Source organism: Anarhichas minor, unplaced genomic scaffold, assembly GCF_050575085.1.
Source record: "Anarhichas minor isolate MPS153535 unplaced genomic scaffold, ASM5057508v1 ptg000058l, whole genome shotgun sequence".
NCBI classification, from domain to species: domain Eukaryota; kingdom Metazoa; phylum Chordata; class Actinopteri; order Perciformes; family Anarhichadidae; genus Anarhichas; species Anarhichas minor.
In genome coordinates this window covers 11,214,578-11,235,217 of record NW_027466504.1, presented here as the reverse complement: position 1 = coordinate 11,235,217, position 20,640 = coordinate 11,214,578, and the positions used below count along the sequence as shown (strand labels likewise).

At 40.8% G+C, this 20,640-nt stretch overlaps 1 protein-coding gene across 1 annotated transcript in view; it reads right to left on the bottom strand.

The window, feature by feature from the left end:
• Positions 1-20,640, bottom strand: part of lmbrd1 (LMBR1 domain containing 1) — a 50,289-nt gene that overhangs the window by 15,418 nt on the left and 14,231 nt on the right. The window contains exons 5-12 of the mRNA XM_076076588.1: positions 19,666-19,733; positions 16,954-17,042; positions 12,305-12,378; positions 6,695-6,820; positions 4,917-5,069; positions 2,275-2,339; positions 2,046-2,148; positions 34-138 (exon numbers count right to left, since the gene is read on the bottom strand). Coding sequence (XP_075932703.1) covers positions 34-138; positions 2,046-2,148; positions 2,275-2,339; positions 4,917-5,069; positions 6,695-6,820; positions 12,305-12,378; positions 16,954-17,042; positions 19,666-19,733 — 783 coding nt within the window. The remainder of the gene's footprint in view (positions 1-33; positions 139-2,045; positions 2,149-2,274; positions 2,340-4,916; positions 5,070-6,694; positions 6,821-12,304; positions 12,379-16,953; positions 17,043-19,665; positions 19,734-20,640) is intronic.

Below are 20,640 nucleotides of genomic sequence, written 5' to 3'. Positions count from 1 at the left end.
AAAGTTTGACACAGAAGTAGTGTCTTAGCTTACCCTTATCCAGAAGAACCAGATGCCCATGTTGCGAATGCCAGCCATGGAAGTGATCACAAAGTACATGGTGATGACTGTGATCAGGATGTAATCCAATGGGAAGACCTATGAAGCCAGGGACAGAGGTCAGCTACATCACACACACACACACACACACACACACACACACACACACACACACACACACACACACACACACACACACACACACACACACACACACACACACACACACACACACACACACACACACACACACACACACACACACACACACACACACACACACACACACACACACCCCCTCTCGAGGTTGCTTCGAGCTGTTGAACTACCATCAACAGCAATTAGTCTAGCCCGACTAATCTAAAGCAGAGCTAGCTGGTCACTGTGCAGCGCATATAGACATTGTTAAAACTGTATTCCTACCCTTTTACTTTTAAATATATATAAATAAATATTATTGATTATGTTTTGCAACCTGTAATGCTCTGATTAATTCCTTAAATACCAAGGTCATACATCCAAACACTGGCCGTAGACGGTTAGTCAATGCCACTGTCTATGAAGCAATTCTTAAATGCTCGGAGCTGTCAGTCATTTCTCTCTCTCTACATTCTGCTGTTGAATACTAAGTTTAACTGAACGGCAGCAATGACCTGGAGGCAACAGTCGTGATCTAATGTGTGCATCTCAATGGGTTTATTTTTTGGGGCAATATCAGATTAAAATATAAAAAAGGTATTAAATGGGATACAAAGATTCACATTGTGGTTTTATTTTTTTGCCCTTTTTAATCTGATTTCAAGATTGATAAATACCTAGAATATTTAAGCTCCAAGTTTCCCATCAACCCCCAGACACAACACTGACCTCGAGACTTTAAAAAACCAAATAAACAGGATTCCCTTTTTATTTTATTTATAGGGCACAAACACACAACAGGCAAGAACAACAGTTTTCAAGAGGTCATGCCTTAGATTACAAAATGCTAAATCATGTAATTAGAATTTGATTTATGATATTTTATGATCGGTGGACAGCAGTGTGATTTGTGCCTAATGCAGATATTGAAAACGTACTCACCATTCATCTTTTATACACTGCGCTATACTTAGAGACCTTTTATTTCTGAATGTGGTTGACAGAGAAAGGTTTATAATGGATCCTGATCGGATGCACACTGTAGGCTCCTCCTGAGGAGCTTACAGTGGTTTTACAAACCAGTCATTGAGTAATTCGGTCTAAAACGATTTGCTGTTGTGTGCTCCAGAGAGCCTGGTGGTGTTGACTTCATACGATAATCATTATCATTGACAGAGGAAAGTAGGCAGGGCTGTTTCATTAGACTGCATTGTGCTGCAGCGTTTCCTCATGTTATCCATCTTTTGTAGTTTTCAGAGGTAACCGCATTTATTACAACTTACTGAATGATAACTCCTGCATCGTCGTGCACTGCCTTGTAAATGAGAGAATCAGATCAACAGCTGGTTCATAAATAAACCCAGTTGTGCCAGCTACTCAATGCATATTTTTGCAAGACTTTGTCACAAACGTGTTAATCAATGTCTCTGTTAATTTTCCGCGGTCATCATTTCTGTGCAACTATCCTTTATCCTTCGTATTTAATAAATATCGTGCTCCAACGTATAGCTGTGCTAACTGTGCTTGTCATATCTTCTACAAATGCACTTGTGAGTGTGATTCATGTTGGAATAATTTCTCTGTTTGTAAATGTATTATCTTACGTTCTTTGGTAAAGTATAAGAGGTGCCTATCGGACCACAAACTGATTGACATTTAAAGCCATATGGCTCATCAAGTGTATATAGCTGCTTTTGTAGATGTTCTTATTTCAAAGACCACCTGCAGTATGTTGAAGCACATACATTTCAAGTTTTAAACTGTGCTTAATTTAGGTTAATGATGATGGAAACAAGAAACTATGGCTTTAAGCGTATCTTAATTGAGGGTAATCATCTTTTGGTCAAGAGCGATGAGAGGATACTCACGGGCTGTAAGGCTAACAGAAGCTCATTGAGAGGATTGGTTAGGTTGGTGCCAAAGATGATAAACCCAGAGCTGATGCCCGCAGAGTGGAGAGCTTTATCCAAACTGAAACACACAGGAAAGACTTGTTTAGACATCTCCAGCGTGACACTCGATATATAAACACAACTATCACATTGTCGCACTGACGGCCTTCAGAATGATGGTGCGACAGCACATATTATGACTTACTTTGAAATGAACAAGGCAACGGTGAACAGCAGTGCAACCAGGATAAAGAAAATGCCCAGCAGTATCTGAAAAAAAAAAAAAAACATCATATTACATTACCAAAAAACCAAATGAGGGATCTACACCTTTAGTGAACCTCATGACTGAACCCCACTAAAGGAAATGTTTACAAAGGCGTCTACAGGGTCAGCAAACAGAACCTTCCCGTCATGTCTTTTGTCAAGGAGAGACCATATGGCTTGGCCAGCCACCGTTTGGCACTGACGCCTGCGGTGACAGGGGGGGAAGCGATGGCACGGCCCAGACAGAGGAGGGAGGTTGCAACCAGGGAGGCACGAGGTGGACGGCAGCCAAAAAGGCAATAAACCCAATAAACCGCTCGCCTTCAAGAGGGCCCTCAAAGCTGGAATATATAACAAAAGATCTTTTTACCAGCCGTGGTGATAAAAGAGCAGGCGGACACGTATGGTGAAATATACAGTGCTATTGAAATATGTCGCAGTGATTCATAGCTCAATATAAAAACTCAATCATTCAACAACAAAAAAACCTTTGATGTCATTTCTCAATGATTGTAGAAAAGCCTCAATTACAATCAGGAAACTGATAATCAACACACTTTGTCGTTATTGTTGATATCGGCTTGATATCAACAACAACGTACAAAGTGAGGAAATTACTGATTAAACTGCCCTCATCTCCCGATCCAACCAAAGAAAAGCAACAAGAGGCGATCGTTTAACTTTGTTATGCGGACATCGTTATATAAAAAAAAATATATATAATATGATTTAGGATTTATTTTAATATCTTAAATGAAAAGGTAATAAAGCATATTTTGACAAAGAGAATTATATTATACATTACTTATCTAAACAGCTCTGCTTGAAAAATAGCATTTTTTTCCAGTTTTATGATCCATAAAAAAAAAAAAAAACAATTTGTGAGGTAAATATAAAGTTGATATAAAAAGGTTGATATAAAAAGGACAGCATGTGTGTTGAGAGACAGTGGTGCAACTGCACAATCATTTGGCTTATCACTCTACACCAGCGCCTGAGCATACAGTAAATAAATCTCCCAACTCATTACCGTTTAAATTTGAGTCTGGGGACTGTCATTAGCAGCAACCCCCTTTGGTTAAAGACAAACCGTTCCAGACACTGGTTGAAAATGTTTGTGCATGCCTGCCGCGCAGTGAAATACTGGAAAAATAAATAGCAGTGGGAAAGTAAAACCGGAACTAGAAGAAAGATGTTCTCGTCCTGCTAAATATTTTGACTGCATTGCTATGCCGCGAAAGAACGGAAAATAAAAGGCAACGTCAAGCACGCTTGTTATTATGTGTGCATAAATGCAATGCACATCCATGTGCACTATGCACCTAGATGAGGTTCGGGGGAAATAGAACATGATTAGGAGGGTGTGGAGAGTATTAAAGTGGATCATTACGGCGGCATTTTGGCCGGTCCCATTACTCTACCGTGATGTCTGTGCTGGGGGGGGGTGAACAAATCTGTAGCACAATAAAATCAGTAAATCCTTTTGATTGTCTAAGGTTTGGGAGATTAACGACCCCCCCCCCCCCAACACATTTAAACCATACTGGTCAGGACAGCCTCTCAAATTAAAATGAAGTATTTTTGGGAAATTGAAAAAATGCAATGCGACTGACTACAAAGACGCTAATGATCACAGCTGTTGCACCAGAGTAATGAAGTGGGTTGAGATGAGGACACAGGAAGTTGATTGCTGGGAATAGGCAGCCTTGAGGGATTTGAATTATTCGGTTTCTTTCATTGAACTGTGTGAATTGGTTGGGTTCAATGCGTCTCTTATGCGTCTCTTGGATGCATCTTTTCTACCACTGTAGGAAACGGAGTAAAATGTCAGTTTATTAACTGATCAATGTGACGTGTGCAGACGAATTCCATTCTGTATGGTTATGTATGATGTAATGCAGGGATCAGGGGCGCAGCATCATATCTAGATGTTCGTACCAACCATGTCCAATGATGGTACTGCTTTTTATATTATGCAAGGGATGTTATAACCCATCTCCTTCCCCAACCCCCTTTTGAAAATTTGAATATGGGAACAATGATATTGAAATAGCATAACAAGGTCCAAGAAATTGGTTGCCCAACCCCAAAAAAATGTAAATCAAAGTATGTGGTTTCTGTTGTTTATCCCGGGGGAACCATGACATCCTGCCTGAGAGATGTGAGACTCCCTGAGAGACTTCAGAGTAAATTAGGTGGAGAGACTACCCGTGGGAATCGTGCAAATATGCGGCTGTGTAAAGTAGAACTAAAAGTGAATCTAGAGCAGTCCAGGTTAGAACTTGAGTGCAAAAGAAACTGTTAAGGGGGAAGATGTTGAAGACGTGATACTTGCCTCAACAAAAGTTCTTAAACTACACAACTTTTAAGTAAAAGAAACACAGAATGTGGTAAATTGTGCAGCCGTAACCTACATCAGCTCAAAAAAATCAATTAAAGCAAGAACCGAACACAAACGCTAAATCTGGAGGAGTGCATGCAATATACTGACATTGAAAGGATTTGCCTTCGCATACTATACAGTCCATTTTCGGACATAAATTTACTTTTATGGGAGCCAATTACATAATGCAGACTCACCTTGAAAGGCCTGAGAGCGCTGCCCACTTTAGTGCAGCAGTTCCTCTCTGCAACTTCCAGATGTCTCCCCCTGCGCTGGAGCACCTGCAGTTTGCCCTCCAGCTCCTGCAAGTTGTTTCTGTCCCTCGAGGAGAGGGGACGTCCATCTTTACACTGACGAGACAAACAAAACAAGTCAAGAAATACACATATGCACGTGTGTCCACTTGTTACACGGCACAGTTAGAAGCAACATCAGGGTATGTCATGTAAACAGCACAGATAAGTTTTTGTATTAAGTAATTGACTTTATAAATTTACAAAAATAACTTTTCTTGATATTATGCCAATGTGTATGAAGCATTAAAATAACTAATATCCCAGGAAATAATTATCACTATTACATACTATGCCTTATTTGTCTACCCTCCGTCTCTGAAAATAAAATCTTTCACCAGTATTGAGTATGCATTCATAATATTGACAACTATTATTTTTGGGAGATGGGGGCTTTTGCCGCCATTTTTCAGAAACATCTGAAGATAGACAGGAGAGGAGGAGAATAGCGGACGACATGCACCAAACGGTGAGGACTGCCAGGTTAGCCACTAGCTGTACTTCTTCCTTGTAATCGGCTACGTATGTGGTCGTTAATTCAGCCTTTCCTAGTGTTCACTAAATATACAGAGGAGGAATGACAAATGCACTAATCTCTCATTTTCAGCTTCACATCGTCTTTACTCGTGTTTCCCCGTTTGTGCTGCCTGCATTTGAGGGGTTGGTTGATAAGGACAATACTATCCATCCATAAGTGCATGCAAAGACAGAGGGGCGGGGCAGAGAGATAAAGGGGAGGGGCTGATGATACACTCATTATACACAGGGGAGAATTCACAAAAGGATTGCGAAGCTATTGCGGCCACCAAACCTGCACAAATAAGACAAAAGGACATTTTCTCACCTAAGAAAATAGCATCTTGGTGCTCCTACGCTGTGAGCACATATTTAAATGATTTTGTATGTTAATATTTAATAGTAATCAATGCAAATGAGCCTCATTGCAAAAACAGTCCAATTCACAGAGATCAGCTTTATTAGAAGCATGTAGTTTCAGTGAAACTATTAGCCTCTTCATAAAGTTGCTGGTAACTGAAGTGCATTTATTAGCGGTGTGTGTCATGCCCAGATATTCCAGTGATCTCTTGTCCTCTGCTTTAAATGTCATGTTCTTGTACAGTCTGAATGTGTCTGTTTGCAAACACCAACAGCACAGACAGATCCCAAATGTGGTTTCTCTCTGTCCCGTTTAAATTCCTGAATTCCTGAACCTTTCAGGAATGCCTCTGCACCTCGTTGATCAGGACCTGAAAATGTCATTTTTCTCTCTACAAATGTTCTTCCTACCGTGTTGCTGGTGCAAAGACAACATTTAAACTTGGTCACATGGATGATTGCAATCAGACGCGAAAAGGGCAACTTGCCCTCAGCTGCAAAACTTTATCGGTGTGTTTACGCTTTACTATCGTTCGCAGCAATATCTTTAGTGAATCGGGCCTCGAGACGAGATGAGCGGTTGCAGGCGATGACAATTCATAATATCAGCCGCCGCAATTCCATAAAAAAGAAAGAGCAAGCATTCTGTAGCATAATATAATTGTTGTTGATTAATCTGTAGAGGATCTATTATGTTTTGTTCAATGAAGTTATTACATGACGTGTAGATAATCTGCACCATGTGGTGATGTCCCATATTGCTGGAAGCGTGGCGCCAGTGCTTTGTGCCATTTGGTGAGACCAACCTTGGATTTGAGCTTTTCTATCTGGTGCTCGACTTCATCGATGTCCTCGGTGTTCTCCAGGCGTTCATACACCACGCTCCGTGTGCCTTTTATCAGATTCAAAGGCAGCACAGACATACCGTATGCCTGGAAGACAAGTGCAAAACGTCCATTACAATCACACATTGTTGTCAGAGTGGAGTGGCACATATGGCGCGTGCATCCGCCCACACATGCACACACACACACGCGTCTGCCTGATGACAAACAGTCAAATGTATGAGAAAACACAACCCAGCGTATCATATGCTTTCTTGGCCTCCCGGGCAATGTCATTTTTTTTGGGTGGTGGAAGAAAGATTAAAATGGTGGAATCTATAATTGTGCGGAGGTTTATTGGTGAATTTGCTGCAACCATTTTGTGTGGATATCGCTGCCTCATATCACTGTGAAGCAATTTGCAGCTTAACAGTGCCCCCATGTGATAGCACCTCTATCCAGGATTTAATACACTTTGTATGAGCAGAACTTTAGAGAGCAAGATATGGGTTAGAAGAGGGGGCTTCAGGGTGTCATCAATATTGAACAACATGAACTGAAATGAACACAAATCAACCTTTTTCTATTAGAGGTACATACATTGTATCGATAATAATAGCAAGACATACAGGAAGACCTACACATATACATACATTCACACACACACACATATACACACACATACAGTGTCAGCAAAGAGAGACAGAGAGAGAATATGTGAGCAAAACTCAAAAAGACATTTTCATCTATCAGAGGGCTTCAATCTCCGCTGGAACTTTAATTAAAAACGAGGGACATCTCTGATAGCAGGAAACGGTCCAATCAATAAAAGGGAAAAGAACAGAAACAGGCCGGTGCTTTCTTGCTCTCCGCACTTTAACCAACTTGGAGAAGTGCCATTTTTATGGGTTCATAATAAAACAAAGAGGCCTTCAGAGCAAAAGAAACTTTCAGCCCTGTCAAAAAAGGCTCGGTCCACTTTATTCTATTTTTCAAGTGGGGGAAACGTCAGAGCCCATATTTTTCTAAAACAACTTTTACTAGTTTCCGAGTGTTAGGTAGCATTAAGAGAGTCGCATGGGATGCTAAGTCAGTCTAGACTATTATTAGTCTTTGCTGTGGATCTCTGCTACGGGCGAATGTCGCCTCCTGCAATGAATCATGGAGCTCTTAAGGCCGGAGCATGTCCCGAATATCAAACACACTCATAAAAGGAAAACCTGTCCTCGATCCCCAGAGAAACATTTCCCTTCCCTCAAATGTGCAACTACATGGGGGGAAAGAAATGAGAAAGAAAAAAAAAAGTGTTCCTCTGCTGGAGTGAACAGTTTTAGTTCACACATAATCATGCATGATTGTTAAAGTTATTTTAAAAACCCACTGTGGTCAATAATTACCAGAAATAACTTGGAGCAGGGTGGATGGGAGTGTGTGTGACTCAGTGTGTTGATTGAGGGGGGGTTCACATCAAGACTCCTCTTTGTTGCTCCTTCTACTTGTGATAGTGGAGTCCAAAGGGAGGAGGAGGAGCCCCCCCCCTTACATTCTCAAGTGTATAAGTTGGCTTTTAGATAGTTCAACACATTTGAAATAACCAGGCTAATCTGCATTTAAAGATATCAAATTTAACACATTCCCATAAATCCTGCAAGTTTGTCATTAATGCCACATGTGCCGGTTTCACTAATGCCGTTTGATGAGTGGGACATTTGGCTGGTCGAAGCAATGAGAGGGTGATTAAGGGCCATAAGGGTCATGAAATCACACGTCCTCCACGAAAGATTTCTGGATTCAGGCTGTTTTTGTAATTTTGTTTTCACTGTGTGCCTCCCATATTTTCCTTTAATCCAGATGATCGACTTATATATTGAGGAATTTAGAATTGAAGAGATGATCGCCAGTTGTTGCCCCTGACAATTCGAAAGGTCAAACAAAATGTTCCTTTTTTTCCTAAAAATGGGTTTTACATTAGGCTTTAAAGTGTAATAAAAACTTAACTCTGGACCTTCCACCACATGTTCTGTATGTTGGTACGTTTACACATTTCAGGAAAGATTATGAAAAACCCTGCCATGGTTGACGGGCTTCCACCTCCAGAGCGCTCTTTTGGGTTTCTGAAGACAGTGTACCAAGTTTGACCTTTAACCTCTTCTATAATTACGGTTATTGCAGTAAGCCTTCTGCAAGGTGAAAGGGCCATTACAATCAGTGGCGTCCTAATCATAAAGTTGTCTCACATGCATCATTCGCACCCTAATGCACCTCCGTTTATGAATTATTAATCAGTCAATGCGAGCTCGTTAATATTGGGTATTTGCCGGACGCACAACGGCTGCAGAGAGAGCAGGGAAGGTTAATTGTTGTGTCTGTTATCAAGTTACACACACACAGTCGACATGAATTAGAGAGACACCTGCTGCCTGTGATGTTTGTCATTTAAAATCTAAAAAACGCTCAAACTGAGAAGCTGCTAGCCTACATGCATGTCTTGCACAATGCTCTTCTTGGCTAATGATAATTAGCGGGTTTAGCATATCCTTGTATTTTGCCAGCTTCAGTGTGTGGATCCCCTCGCCGATCCACATGCCCACACTGGACAGCCAGCTGTGGTGAAGGACAGCTGTGGTGCAACGCTAGCAGGCTGAGGTGGGCAAAACAAAATCCAGGATCGTAAAGAAAGGATCGGATTTTGATCGGGTCTATTTCAGCCAACACTACGCCTGGATTGGTTCAGGGCTTCTCTGCAAGTACAGATATAGACACGGTGTGGTGAGTCTACGTCAGTATCTGCTGCTTTAATGAGTATCCCTATATGTTTGTTTTTTAAGCTTGCTTAATAGGTATACACACTTTAATGGAAAGAGGACTTAATGACTTGATAATGCTCCTTTTATGTAGTTCTTCCCTATTATTTGTAAGTATTTTACTTTTTGAAAATGCTTAAAAAAAATAGACTAAAAAAACTCTACTGCAGTGAATCATGTATGCCATGTTGTATTCAACATTCAGTTATAAAGTGGGAAAGAAATATAAATTCTAAAATCAGATTTAAATATAAAACATAGAAGGCAAACAAGGTGTGAAATGATTGGAGAATCCTGGAGTACTGTATGTAGTGGCGCCCCTCTGATCCACTCAGAGACCCCGCCTCCTCGGGTCAGTCTCGGGGCCGGTGAGTTGATCAACAGACATTAATCTTCTCAACTTTAGTTCAGCGTCAGCGTCTTATGGCTGGCAGTTTAAGAGCAAGAGAAAGGTAGGTGCACAGTAGACAGAGCCATGAGAGTCATAAGTCAACATGCTAGCCCAGCCTTTAAAGGAAGTCAAAGGACCTCACATGATGCATGAGATTTAAGAGCGGCCGGACGGCTCTCGTGTCCTCACTGCTGCGTACAATCACACAGAGTGGGAGATATAACAGAGGGAATATGTATGTGCAAACAGTCCAGGTGATGAGAAGGAAATTTACCATAATAATATCTTTGCATTATTAAATAAAATCCACACCATTAAAAAGTGACTGCTCGAGTATAAAGTGACGATGACTATTCTTCTCAAATCCAATGTAAAGCTAGTTTTCTTAAAAAGGTACAATCTCTCACAGGGTAGCCCGACCCAACCACTATCGCTATCAAAGGTGTTAAAAAACTAACTATAATAGCACACAGAGTAAATAGGACTATATGTCTAATCATGATCAAATGATATATACAAAAAACATTTCTATGTACTTTAATTCACTTTCATCCCTTATTTATGTCTTAATTAACAGTGCAGATATGAAAACACAGAGACACAGTTGTCATTAGAGTACACCCACAGTATGTTAGTGTACAATTGAAAAATGAATCAATTAAATGTATCTGGACTGAAAGTATAATGTTGGTTTGATATACTGTAGTTAAAGGACTTACACTGTACTAGAAGACCTGAGCAGAAAGCATACTAAATGTAGCATTAGTGGTGAATTTACTGAATATTACTGTTTTACCAATAGCAACAGCATTTAAACTGTTAAAATCACTGGTTTAAGTTTAGCAGAAAGTAGTACAATGTGCTTTTGCAAGGCGTCTCCATTTGAATGTGTGTTTATATAAGAGAAAGCGCCAGAAAACTGCCATAAAAAAAAGCCAAAAAAAGCAGTAAAAGCTATGACTCGCTTCACCTCGGATTCTTTTTAAGTGCACTCGGCTGCAGTGTTATATACTGTTTACATCACGGAGTTGTTTGCATTAAGGCTAGATGGCTACTTCTGCACAGAGAGTAGTGATAAATGTGCAGGAGTCCTGGACTACATTTCCGCTGCTTATGGGACCTGTCACTTACATTCCATTAAGTTAATCAGGCCTAATAGTAACACGCGGTAAAGAATGATAAATCACACGGCTCTTTGCGAGTATGTGGAGGTCGCCACCGAGAAGAGTTTAGCAGCTTGGGAGACGAATAAAGTCGATGAAAAGGATGACAAGTGAGATAAGAGCTTCTGCATTTGTGTCTGAGAGGATAAAAAGAGGGAGGGGCGAAAGGCCCGATTGGCTGCATCAAAACAAGGAACATCTCAAACAAAGACACACTGGGAGTTTGGATTTCCACAGGGCATTCATAGTCAATATCAACATGGGGTCAGTGCAAGTCTGAGCATACTTTCATACCGACAATGCACTCGGTAATTACCCGCTCTTTAGAGAAGCAAAGTGAGGGAACGGTGGATACAATCCTAGCTGAGATGGATTATATGTCCTAAAGCGAGATTGGCTCTACAACGTAATTGACTCGGTTGTGTGTCATTTATTAAGAGCTCCGCATTCAATTGTTGTGCGATTTGTCAAACGGGACTCTTTGAGCTCAACAGAAACTGGATAGATTGGGGTTGGCTGTCACTTTCACTCTCACTCCTCTGGGTTGATACCCGAGTAGTTTTTGTATTTTTTCTCCAGCAGCCACTGTTCTGTGTTACTGCCACCCTGACACCAGTGTCACCACCTCCAGGGAACATTCACAGTCCAGTTACCGAGATAACGGCTATGAAACATGGACAGCATTAACAATTGTTACAGCGTAGTCCATTTGTCTGATCTAGTAAAAACAAAGAAGTAAAAACTGCAGAATGCTGAGGCAATCAAAATATAGGCATATATTAATAGACACTGAGATAGATATACTGTATATGTATATATAAATAGGCAGCTGATAAGTGGTTGATAAGCTGGCGAAGGGTTCAAATACATCACGCAAAAGTCTGAGGTGAACGACGGCGGTCTGAGTAATTTGAGCAAGTGAATGCCAGAGCTCTAAAATCACAAGGCCACTCCATCACCAGCTACATCTCAACCAAGAAGATGGGTCGCCATTTGCACCAAAAAATGTTTATTTATTATATAATAAGATGATATATTACTTTATCAGCCATGAGACAGCAGTCTTTATTCTTCAAAACATGTCATACGTCCTATGTCTCAATAAGCAGAGGTCATAATAAGCTATGGGGCTGGCCGTCATCCCATTGGATGATTAGCCTTAATCACTGTGCAGATACAGCTCGGCTGAACACGCGAGACAACATCGACCGCTCGTCTGAGGGTTCCAACTCACCGTGTAAGTGATCACTGCCAACATGCCGATCAAGGTCAAGGAGCCGATGGAGAACGACAGAGCCGGCAGACCATCTGCAGGGGAAGAGACGAGAGGGTCGTTAGAGGTCTGACCCTCTGACGGAAATATCAACGCACTCTCTGCCCCGTGTGCAAACTATCCAGAGCCTTCTGTCTTGTGTGCACTTCGGCCGTCTTTCAGTCAGCTGTTTGTTTGTTGCAAACTCAACTTTGAGTATGAATACCCCCCCCCCCCCCACACTGTACATAATTCCAAGGAGTGCTGTGTTTCCTGGTGGGACACACATTGCTGAGATTGCCAGGTTACTCAGAGCCAAACCTGCCGTTAGCAAACTGAAGATGGTATAAAGACAGGAACTAAATGCAAGCATTATATCAGCAAGCTACTGTTGGCTACTGTTGCTCAGTTGGCTGACATTTTGGATGGTAAACAATCACCCTCTTCAATGGGTGGTAGGGGGGGTGATAAATGGAGCTGATGTGCAATTATCTTATAGCAATTCTAATGAATAGATGGAAATTTAGGAATAGTTAGTTTTCACTGATTAATCTAGAGAAGGGTCTGAGTTATCCTGATTAAGTGGGACATCATTTCTGTTGTTGAGCTTTGTTTTAAGGACACTCCACTTCAAAGAAGTTCAGTTTGCTCTTCATGAGGAGTGTTGTTATCATCACTCAGCCTGTGAAAAGTTGTACATCTGAAGGAAGAAGCTTAATGATGTCATAGTGATACTATCAGGGCAATCCCAGCTTGGGTTTGATGGATACACAGCTGTATGAGAAAGCCTGCATTACAAACTGGGAATAGATTTTTTTTTTTTTTTTTAAAGAAGTGGGGATTGAGCAGGTAAGGAGGATCTTTAGGGGTTTTACGGCAACTGTAGGCTGTAGTGTTTGAAAGTTGAACCAGACTGCGGACTACAGGTCAGGGTATCTTTTCATCTGCAGCTTTCATTTGGATTATTCTTTTGGGAGTCCCTGGGTTACCTCTGGGTCCCTGGGTAAGGTGGTGGCAGATATAAAACATCTGCAAAGACAGTAATGACATCACAGGGCCAAAAATTATGAACATACGTAAGTGGAAAAATTAGGGTTTTTAGTTATTTGGGTGAACCTTTTACTGTCTTGAATGTAGCAACGGAGCCCAAGGAACACGCATGCCCTCAAACAGAATAACGAGAAATGCTAAAGATGAATAGTTTTGATTCTTAAGCAAACCGCACAGCTGAAGCTAGGAACACAGTCCATCTGGAAGGATGAATCTCTCTGCTTATGTTCTTAAGGGGAAAACTCGGGAATTCAATCCTTGATGGGAAGCATGTTGTTCACGAGGACAGGGATGAGGCATCATGCTGGTATTCTGGTAGTCTTGGGCTTAATGAATGCACTGTAGCAAAGTCTTCCTCTGGAGACACATCTGGTCACCATTTTTTTGTCAGCGTTTGCCATTTCACACATTGATCATGATCGGTTTTTGAACAGCTGGATCTTTCAGTGTATTGTAGGTTGAGTTGACGTGTGTCACCTTTGATTGAGGCAGAGAGGGGACCACCCACCAGGCAAGGGCAACAGTAGGTGTCACACCAGCTGGAGTTAGAAGACAGCGATTGATGGAGAGACTGATTGCCTCCACCCCGTCAAGATCCCACCTGTTTTTTGGGGTTCCAAGTAAAAAGCTACACAGTTGTCCCGTTACAGCTATCCCGCGTCCTCACAGCAGCGACTTCATAGAGCCCAGCCCACCTGTCAGCATGGACATAGGTGGGTCTCTGCTTGCCTTTCTCCTTGATGGCGGCATTTGATTTGGGAATATAGTAAGTATATATAGTATAGTAAGTATTCAGGGCGTGTATAATTTGTGTTGTCTTTTCGAGGCATTTCACAAGCAGCAGGACAAAGAGGCGGATAATGGAGAGAAATTACACGGCTGCTCCCTATTGTATTGTATGCGAGAAGAAAACGTTGAAGTCTGACAGCTGGGTTGAACATTAACATTTGAATACACGTTTCCTTTTCCCATTGCGATTTTGCTGCAATTGTTTGGTGGTGAGTTTGGTAAAAATAGACAATGTCCATGTTCCATGTTCTGCAAGGAGCACATTGTGTCCATGAAGTCCACACAAAGCAAAGGATAGATGTTTGCTATTGTCTATTATCGGAAGTGCTTCCACATCTGTACAGCTTTGATGCCAACAGAAGGGGAATGAGGTAGCTCTTATCTAACCCTGCATATAGCTTGTGTGTATGCATGAGCCTTGTAGAGAGAAGCGTTTATTAAGGAGCTCCTTTAGGGTTAGCTAGCCTCTCTATGATCAAATGATGGGATACAGTAGACTGTATGACTGCAACAATGACCACATTCAGACCTAATGGCATGCGGAGGCCTAAGCAAATTTAGGAAAGCTATAAGACACCACTAGAGTTGTTGTTTTTTCTATTTGTATGGTTAAAGCTGAAAATGTTATATAATTTGTGAAATGGGGTTGGATAGAAGTTTGTGTTTAAGAAGATATTTTGGGCATATTGTAGCTTTAACCTCACAGTTGAGTAACAACTTGAGGGACGGCAGAACATGTCGATCAATCTTATCAAGATGAGATCAACAGCGTCACTTCAACTCCCCCACCAGGAATGTGTCGACTGAAGCCTCAAATGCATTTGGAAAAAAGTAATACCCTCTGTTCTTATAAGTGCTATTTTAAAACCATGGAGGCAAAACACACTTTGGACGATGTATTGTGTATGTATGAAGTGGTTTGATTGAGACTCTAAATTAAAAAAATACTAAACGTCACTTATTTCACAGTAGCTTTCATTTTAGAATTGAAGAAGATGTTCTGGAGGCAGGTCAGAGAAAACAAAAGATAATACAAACATGACAAAAACAGAAATTTATATATTTTCTTAGTCTATTCATTAATTGTTTATGTATTTATAATATCAGCAGAGCCCTGAGAGTGAGGGACAGATTTAAGAACCATCTCACCACTTCTATGAACAGTTCACAAACACAGAATAACTCCAGGCTAATATTGCATTAAAGTTTGATTGATACGGTTCAGATTTGCTCATACACATAGTGTACACACAACTGTATTTCTTCTTCTCTCACTGATAATGAACATAGACAGTGCTCTTCCATGTTACAGTTAGACTCCCACCCACTCTACCGCACCTTGGGGCATGGCCAAAAATACAAGATCGCACTGTCTGGTCTTGACTAGCAACAGTAATAGCTTCTGATCCGGAGAACATTTGAGCATCATTGTAACATATGCAACGCTGGAGCCATTAAAAATGCAAGGGGCCTTAATGAACAGTCGGCAGGGTTATGTGGCATAAGTGCATTTCCTTTACTTAATTAACCTCCCATCTGGAGAGGGAAGGGATGAGGAATTAGAAAGAGGATGATCCTCACATTTCCTCCTCAGCAGCCGAGCTATTTGCCACCGTGCCAAGGGAGGAAGGTTAGGGAGAGCGTGTAGGGGTCCGCTATTGTGAAGAGAGGCAGATGGTTCAACTTCCTCCTTGATCCCCGGATGGCAAAAGGCCAGAGGACTGTTAGGAGTCCACATTTGGCAAGGCTCCGTTCAACAAGTGAAGATGCTCATGGAAGGTTTCTCCACCATTACTGGAGTATTATAACTGGTGAATTGAATTTCTTATCGCACATTGATATTGAGGCTATGAAGTCACACGTATTGGTAGTTATTGAGTCATTCAGTGAGGGCTTGCTGGAAGGTTAATCCACAGTAAGGAGTGGACATCTGGGAATGCCATGTTTGGCAGAAACATATACAAATCAACATGAATAGTTTTTGTGGTGATTAATCAATAACGGCATGAGCGGTTCTATTATCTTACATGTAGCTACATGGATAGAAAAAGTCACTCTGTGATCTGCATGTTGGTGCAATCAAGACACACCATATCTGAGCAGATGTGCCTAGAGGAAATATATTTTACCTTAACCGTCCTTTTCCAAAGATATTCACGAAAATCACCGCACAATCAAAATAAGTATTCGCCGATTACTGTAATTTGGACATCATCAACTGTGATGCATTACTGCTCGTTCCTTTGTGCCTAAAAACTGTTGAATCTGTCCCACTCATCATTCATCAGCACCTATATAGGTTTCATAGCTTAAAGTAATCTATGTCCATTTAAAGTACTTACCTCTCATCTGACCCTAATGAGCATTGCATTGATTTTAAACACCCTAACCTCCATTACCTGGTCTTCTATAAGAACTAAAAAAGGGAGAAACGCATGTCAAGATCTACCAACCTCCCTACTTTTAAAGTAGGCGTCATAAGGACTTACGGATGAGTGTCATGTTTCAGTTTTTAAGATTTAAAATTGTGCAAACCTGTCATCGTTTTGAGAAAACTTGAATCTTTTTTGTTTTGTTAAACATCTAAAATGTTTAAAACTGTTAGACTAAACACCATTAAATGTGGCTGGATGGTAGTCGCATAACAGAAAGAATATGACAGAAAGAAGCAGAAAATAGATAGTATAAAGAATGGATAGGAGCAATGAGAGTGACTTTAAGTAGAAATAAAGTCATGGAAACAACAACTATGAAAGTGAGACTCCAGCATTTTGTAAAGAGGCCGTACTTACGACTACTTCCAAGCTCTTCAAAAAGGTATTGTACTTTCTCCCACTGGGTGGAATTCTGACCAGGTGGAGGGTCGAGTGGAACGAAGGCTCTGAAAGCAATGAAACGATAATTCAGCAGAAGAAAGGTGAAATGCATTCGGTTACTTCTACACACAGCACACAGCGCACCATATGTGCTTCGTTTTAGTCCTCGTACTGGCAGTGACGCTTTCAGCAAACAAAGAGAGAAAATATTAAAGAATCCCTGTCCATGCTTTTTACAATCATTCCACAACAGATGAACATATAGCGGTGTCATTGCTGTTGCTGAGAGAGCCAGAGAAATACTTTCAGAAAGATACACCGCAGTCAGTTCTGTTGGAAAACAGTGACAATGCAGCTTATTTCAATGCCCTTCTAGTCGAACATCTCTATCCCACTACACAGACCTTTTATGTCCTGTTTAACGTAATGCTCAGACAGAGTTCACAGAATGTCCTCTGCTCCAGCAACGACACGTCTGAGCTCCATGGCGAATGTCGGTTTTCTTTCTTATCTGCATGCTGTACTATTGGACCTGCGCCTCTCTCCTCTGAACGGGGTTTTTTCTTCTGATTTTAGAATTCTCTTTTGTTATTACGCAAAATAAATCGTAAATGAAAAGGGGACTTGAATAAAAATCAAATAAATGAAGTTAATATTCATTCTCATATATCAAATAAATAATAATCGCTGCTGGATACAATGATACATTTCCTGTTTAAATGTGTTTACAGCAAACAAAGGGCATACAAATCATAGAAAAAGGATCTTGCAACCTGTGTTATTGACGTTTTGCTTATCCACCACCCCTTTAAAAACTGGATTAATTTCTCTTCTTGTCAATGGACCGTCTTCTAAACGCTACATCCCCTCCTATCCTTATCAATTTATTTGTAATGGAACAAAACTAAACTAAAAAGCTAAAGTTGTATAGCCTTCTAGATTTAGCACTATTAACCTCGACAGATCCGATCAGCACTTCTGTGCTCAAACGTTTTGGTAGCTTGAACCTTTAGACCCGTTTCCTTGAAGAGGTAGATGAGCTAGTGTTTTGTTTATTGTAATACGTTCCCTCACATCCTGTTAGCTCCTAATTACATTAATCAATAATCCTAATTAGCCACGTAGACCCACCGATCACACAGACCTACAGAATTTCCTTTCAATCATAAGTTCTATAGATATATAAATAGAAAGATGTATAAATTGTATCTGAACAGCTCCTTGATGTTGTGGGAAAAAAAAAAAAAGTAAAAACATATTTGTGTCAACACTTTCAAAGCAGCACTAACATTTATATGTATGCAAGCTGAATGGGGGGGAAAGGGTCAACAGCATTGATGCTTCAGTGCAGATTCCATTAATCCTTCTTGACAGACAGCACAGAAATATGCTGCTCTGGGAATCTGCTCGGATACTTTCAGTAAGTTCAAAAAACTGGCAAAAAAGAAAAAAATAGATAAACAACGTTCACCAGGGGAGGGAAAAGGCATTAGATCAGCATCTCAAAGACTTCCCTTTGCCTAACATGCAAAAAAGAAGAATTCCAGGTCTCAAAAGGCCTCATCTGCCCCTCCACCATGTGGATGCCCTCAGGGCTCCACACTTCATCTCTTTCCTATCAATGCGTTTCCTTTTGGTCATGTTAGGTGTCATTTCTCATTCTAGTGTCTGCTGTAGGAAGGAGCCACTTTCTCAAACTCGAGGTGTTTCTTACAATGAGAAAAACAGAACAATTTAGGGATATTCATGCTTGTGCCTATATGACACAATATCATAAACAGAGTTTTAGCTCAACTTGTGTTGACAAGGTTTCAAATAAAAATGACGGAAAATGTGATGAAATTTAAGGTAAGGAGCTACCATCCAAACGTCTTAAAAGCATTGACCAATGATCTTCAGATCAATTTAATGTCTTAAAGTTTGAATATTAGACTAAGATATGTTAATTGTAATAGCAAAAATGAAAACGTAGCAGTGAAAGATCGGGGGTAATTTAAGGAGCTTAATACCTGCAAGGTACAAAGACAACAAATAAAAGACATGAAGAAAAGACCTACTGAGTCAACAGTCACTGAACACAACCATTGTGTCTCTCAGTATCAGAAAAGCAGGACAGGATAAAAACTATTGTGTTGCCAGAACAAAGCTGCAATAGTTCCAGTTCATGAGGTAGAAGAGGGGCTAAATTGCTTCTGTCAACAAAGAGTCCCAGCAACCAAACTTGAGGCCGTTAGAACCTATAGGCACGTGTCCTTTATTGTCCCAAAGCAGGTGAGCCTTCCTCCAATGCACCGTTTAATGGTTGAGAGAGCACAATGCATCGTAGAGGCTGAACTCCAGGCATGCTGAGGTGCACAACCAGTATAAAGAAAAGCAGATAAATGGGACATGGCTGAGAATGTGCTTCAATATAGATTTGCAGATACAATGTAAAAAAAAAAAATGATTATATTCCCTCCGCATGTGCTTTGTATATAGAGAAAATGCAAAAGAGTGTAGTTCAGAATCCGATAGACAAGAATACAACCTATATGTAGACAGAGGTCTAGAGTTTCCTCCTGAATGGTGCTGCTGCTGCTGCTTGAAGGGCTCCTCCTCTCATTAACTGAACACAATGACACATCCACAGCAACCCTTCCCACCTACAGTCTACTGAAGCAGAAGAAGCCATCCGTGTCTCCAACTTACCCAATTAAAAGGAGCGCTACGCAGACAATGGCGAATCCTACTGTGTACTTCAGAGCGTTCTTCACTTGCTGTAATAAAAAGGGAAAACTGGTCAATCACCGCCATGAAGGGAACAATGATTGTTCATTAATGGTGAGGAAAGGGGGGGGGGGGGGGGGGGGGGGGTTCATACGGCATTCAGCTAAGGACAACAGTGAGTGAGAGCTACACAGAGTCGGTGTGGATGCAGGTTGACCCGGCAGAGATAACACATCAGTCCCTCCGCTATTCAAGGTGCTTTTAAAGCAACGATACAAAAGACCTCCCTGTCTGTTGGAGAAAGTGCCTCTGTCAGCTCAAAACTGACACACGGAAAGGAGAAAAGGCACTATGTGTTCGCTGGTGTTTGGTACGTCGCTCACTAAAAAGACTTTTAAAAGGTAGGGATGTCAATTTGTCAAATTTCAGCTTGCAATGTGCAAGCTGCACATTGTCACCTGAAATTGAATGTACAGTGTGAATGCAGTGGTGGGAAAAGTTTGACAATGGGACTCCTTTTAGTGCCACAGTATATCATTTAAATAGAAATTCATTGTTTTTCTTGTTTTCCCATAGATTTTTGAAGCTTGAGTAGCTTATTTAGGCTTTTATTGGAAACACAAACACATTACAAGTTTACTGTCTGTATCTTCATGGCCTTAAAAACTTGCTGACTAAATGTCCTCATTCAACCAGCAAACACAAGAATACAAAACTTATTCTGCAGCACCGCAAGTCGTCAAGAAATCGACACAGTATCCTTCACTACCGGTTAAATATTGTACGTTGATTTTGACTTAGAACTCCAAATTCATATTTGCATAAGAAAAATGTAACTACGGTAATAATAGGGCTTGACAAATCAGTCAGGTACTATTATTAAAAATAACTGTTATTAAAACTTTTTATTTCCCTTCTGAACATTCAAGAAGATTACAATTTACTAGATAGACAGAT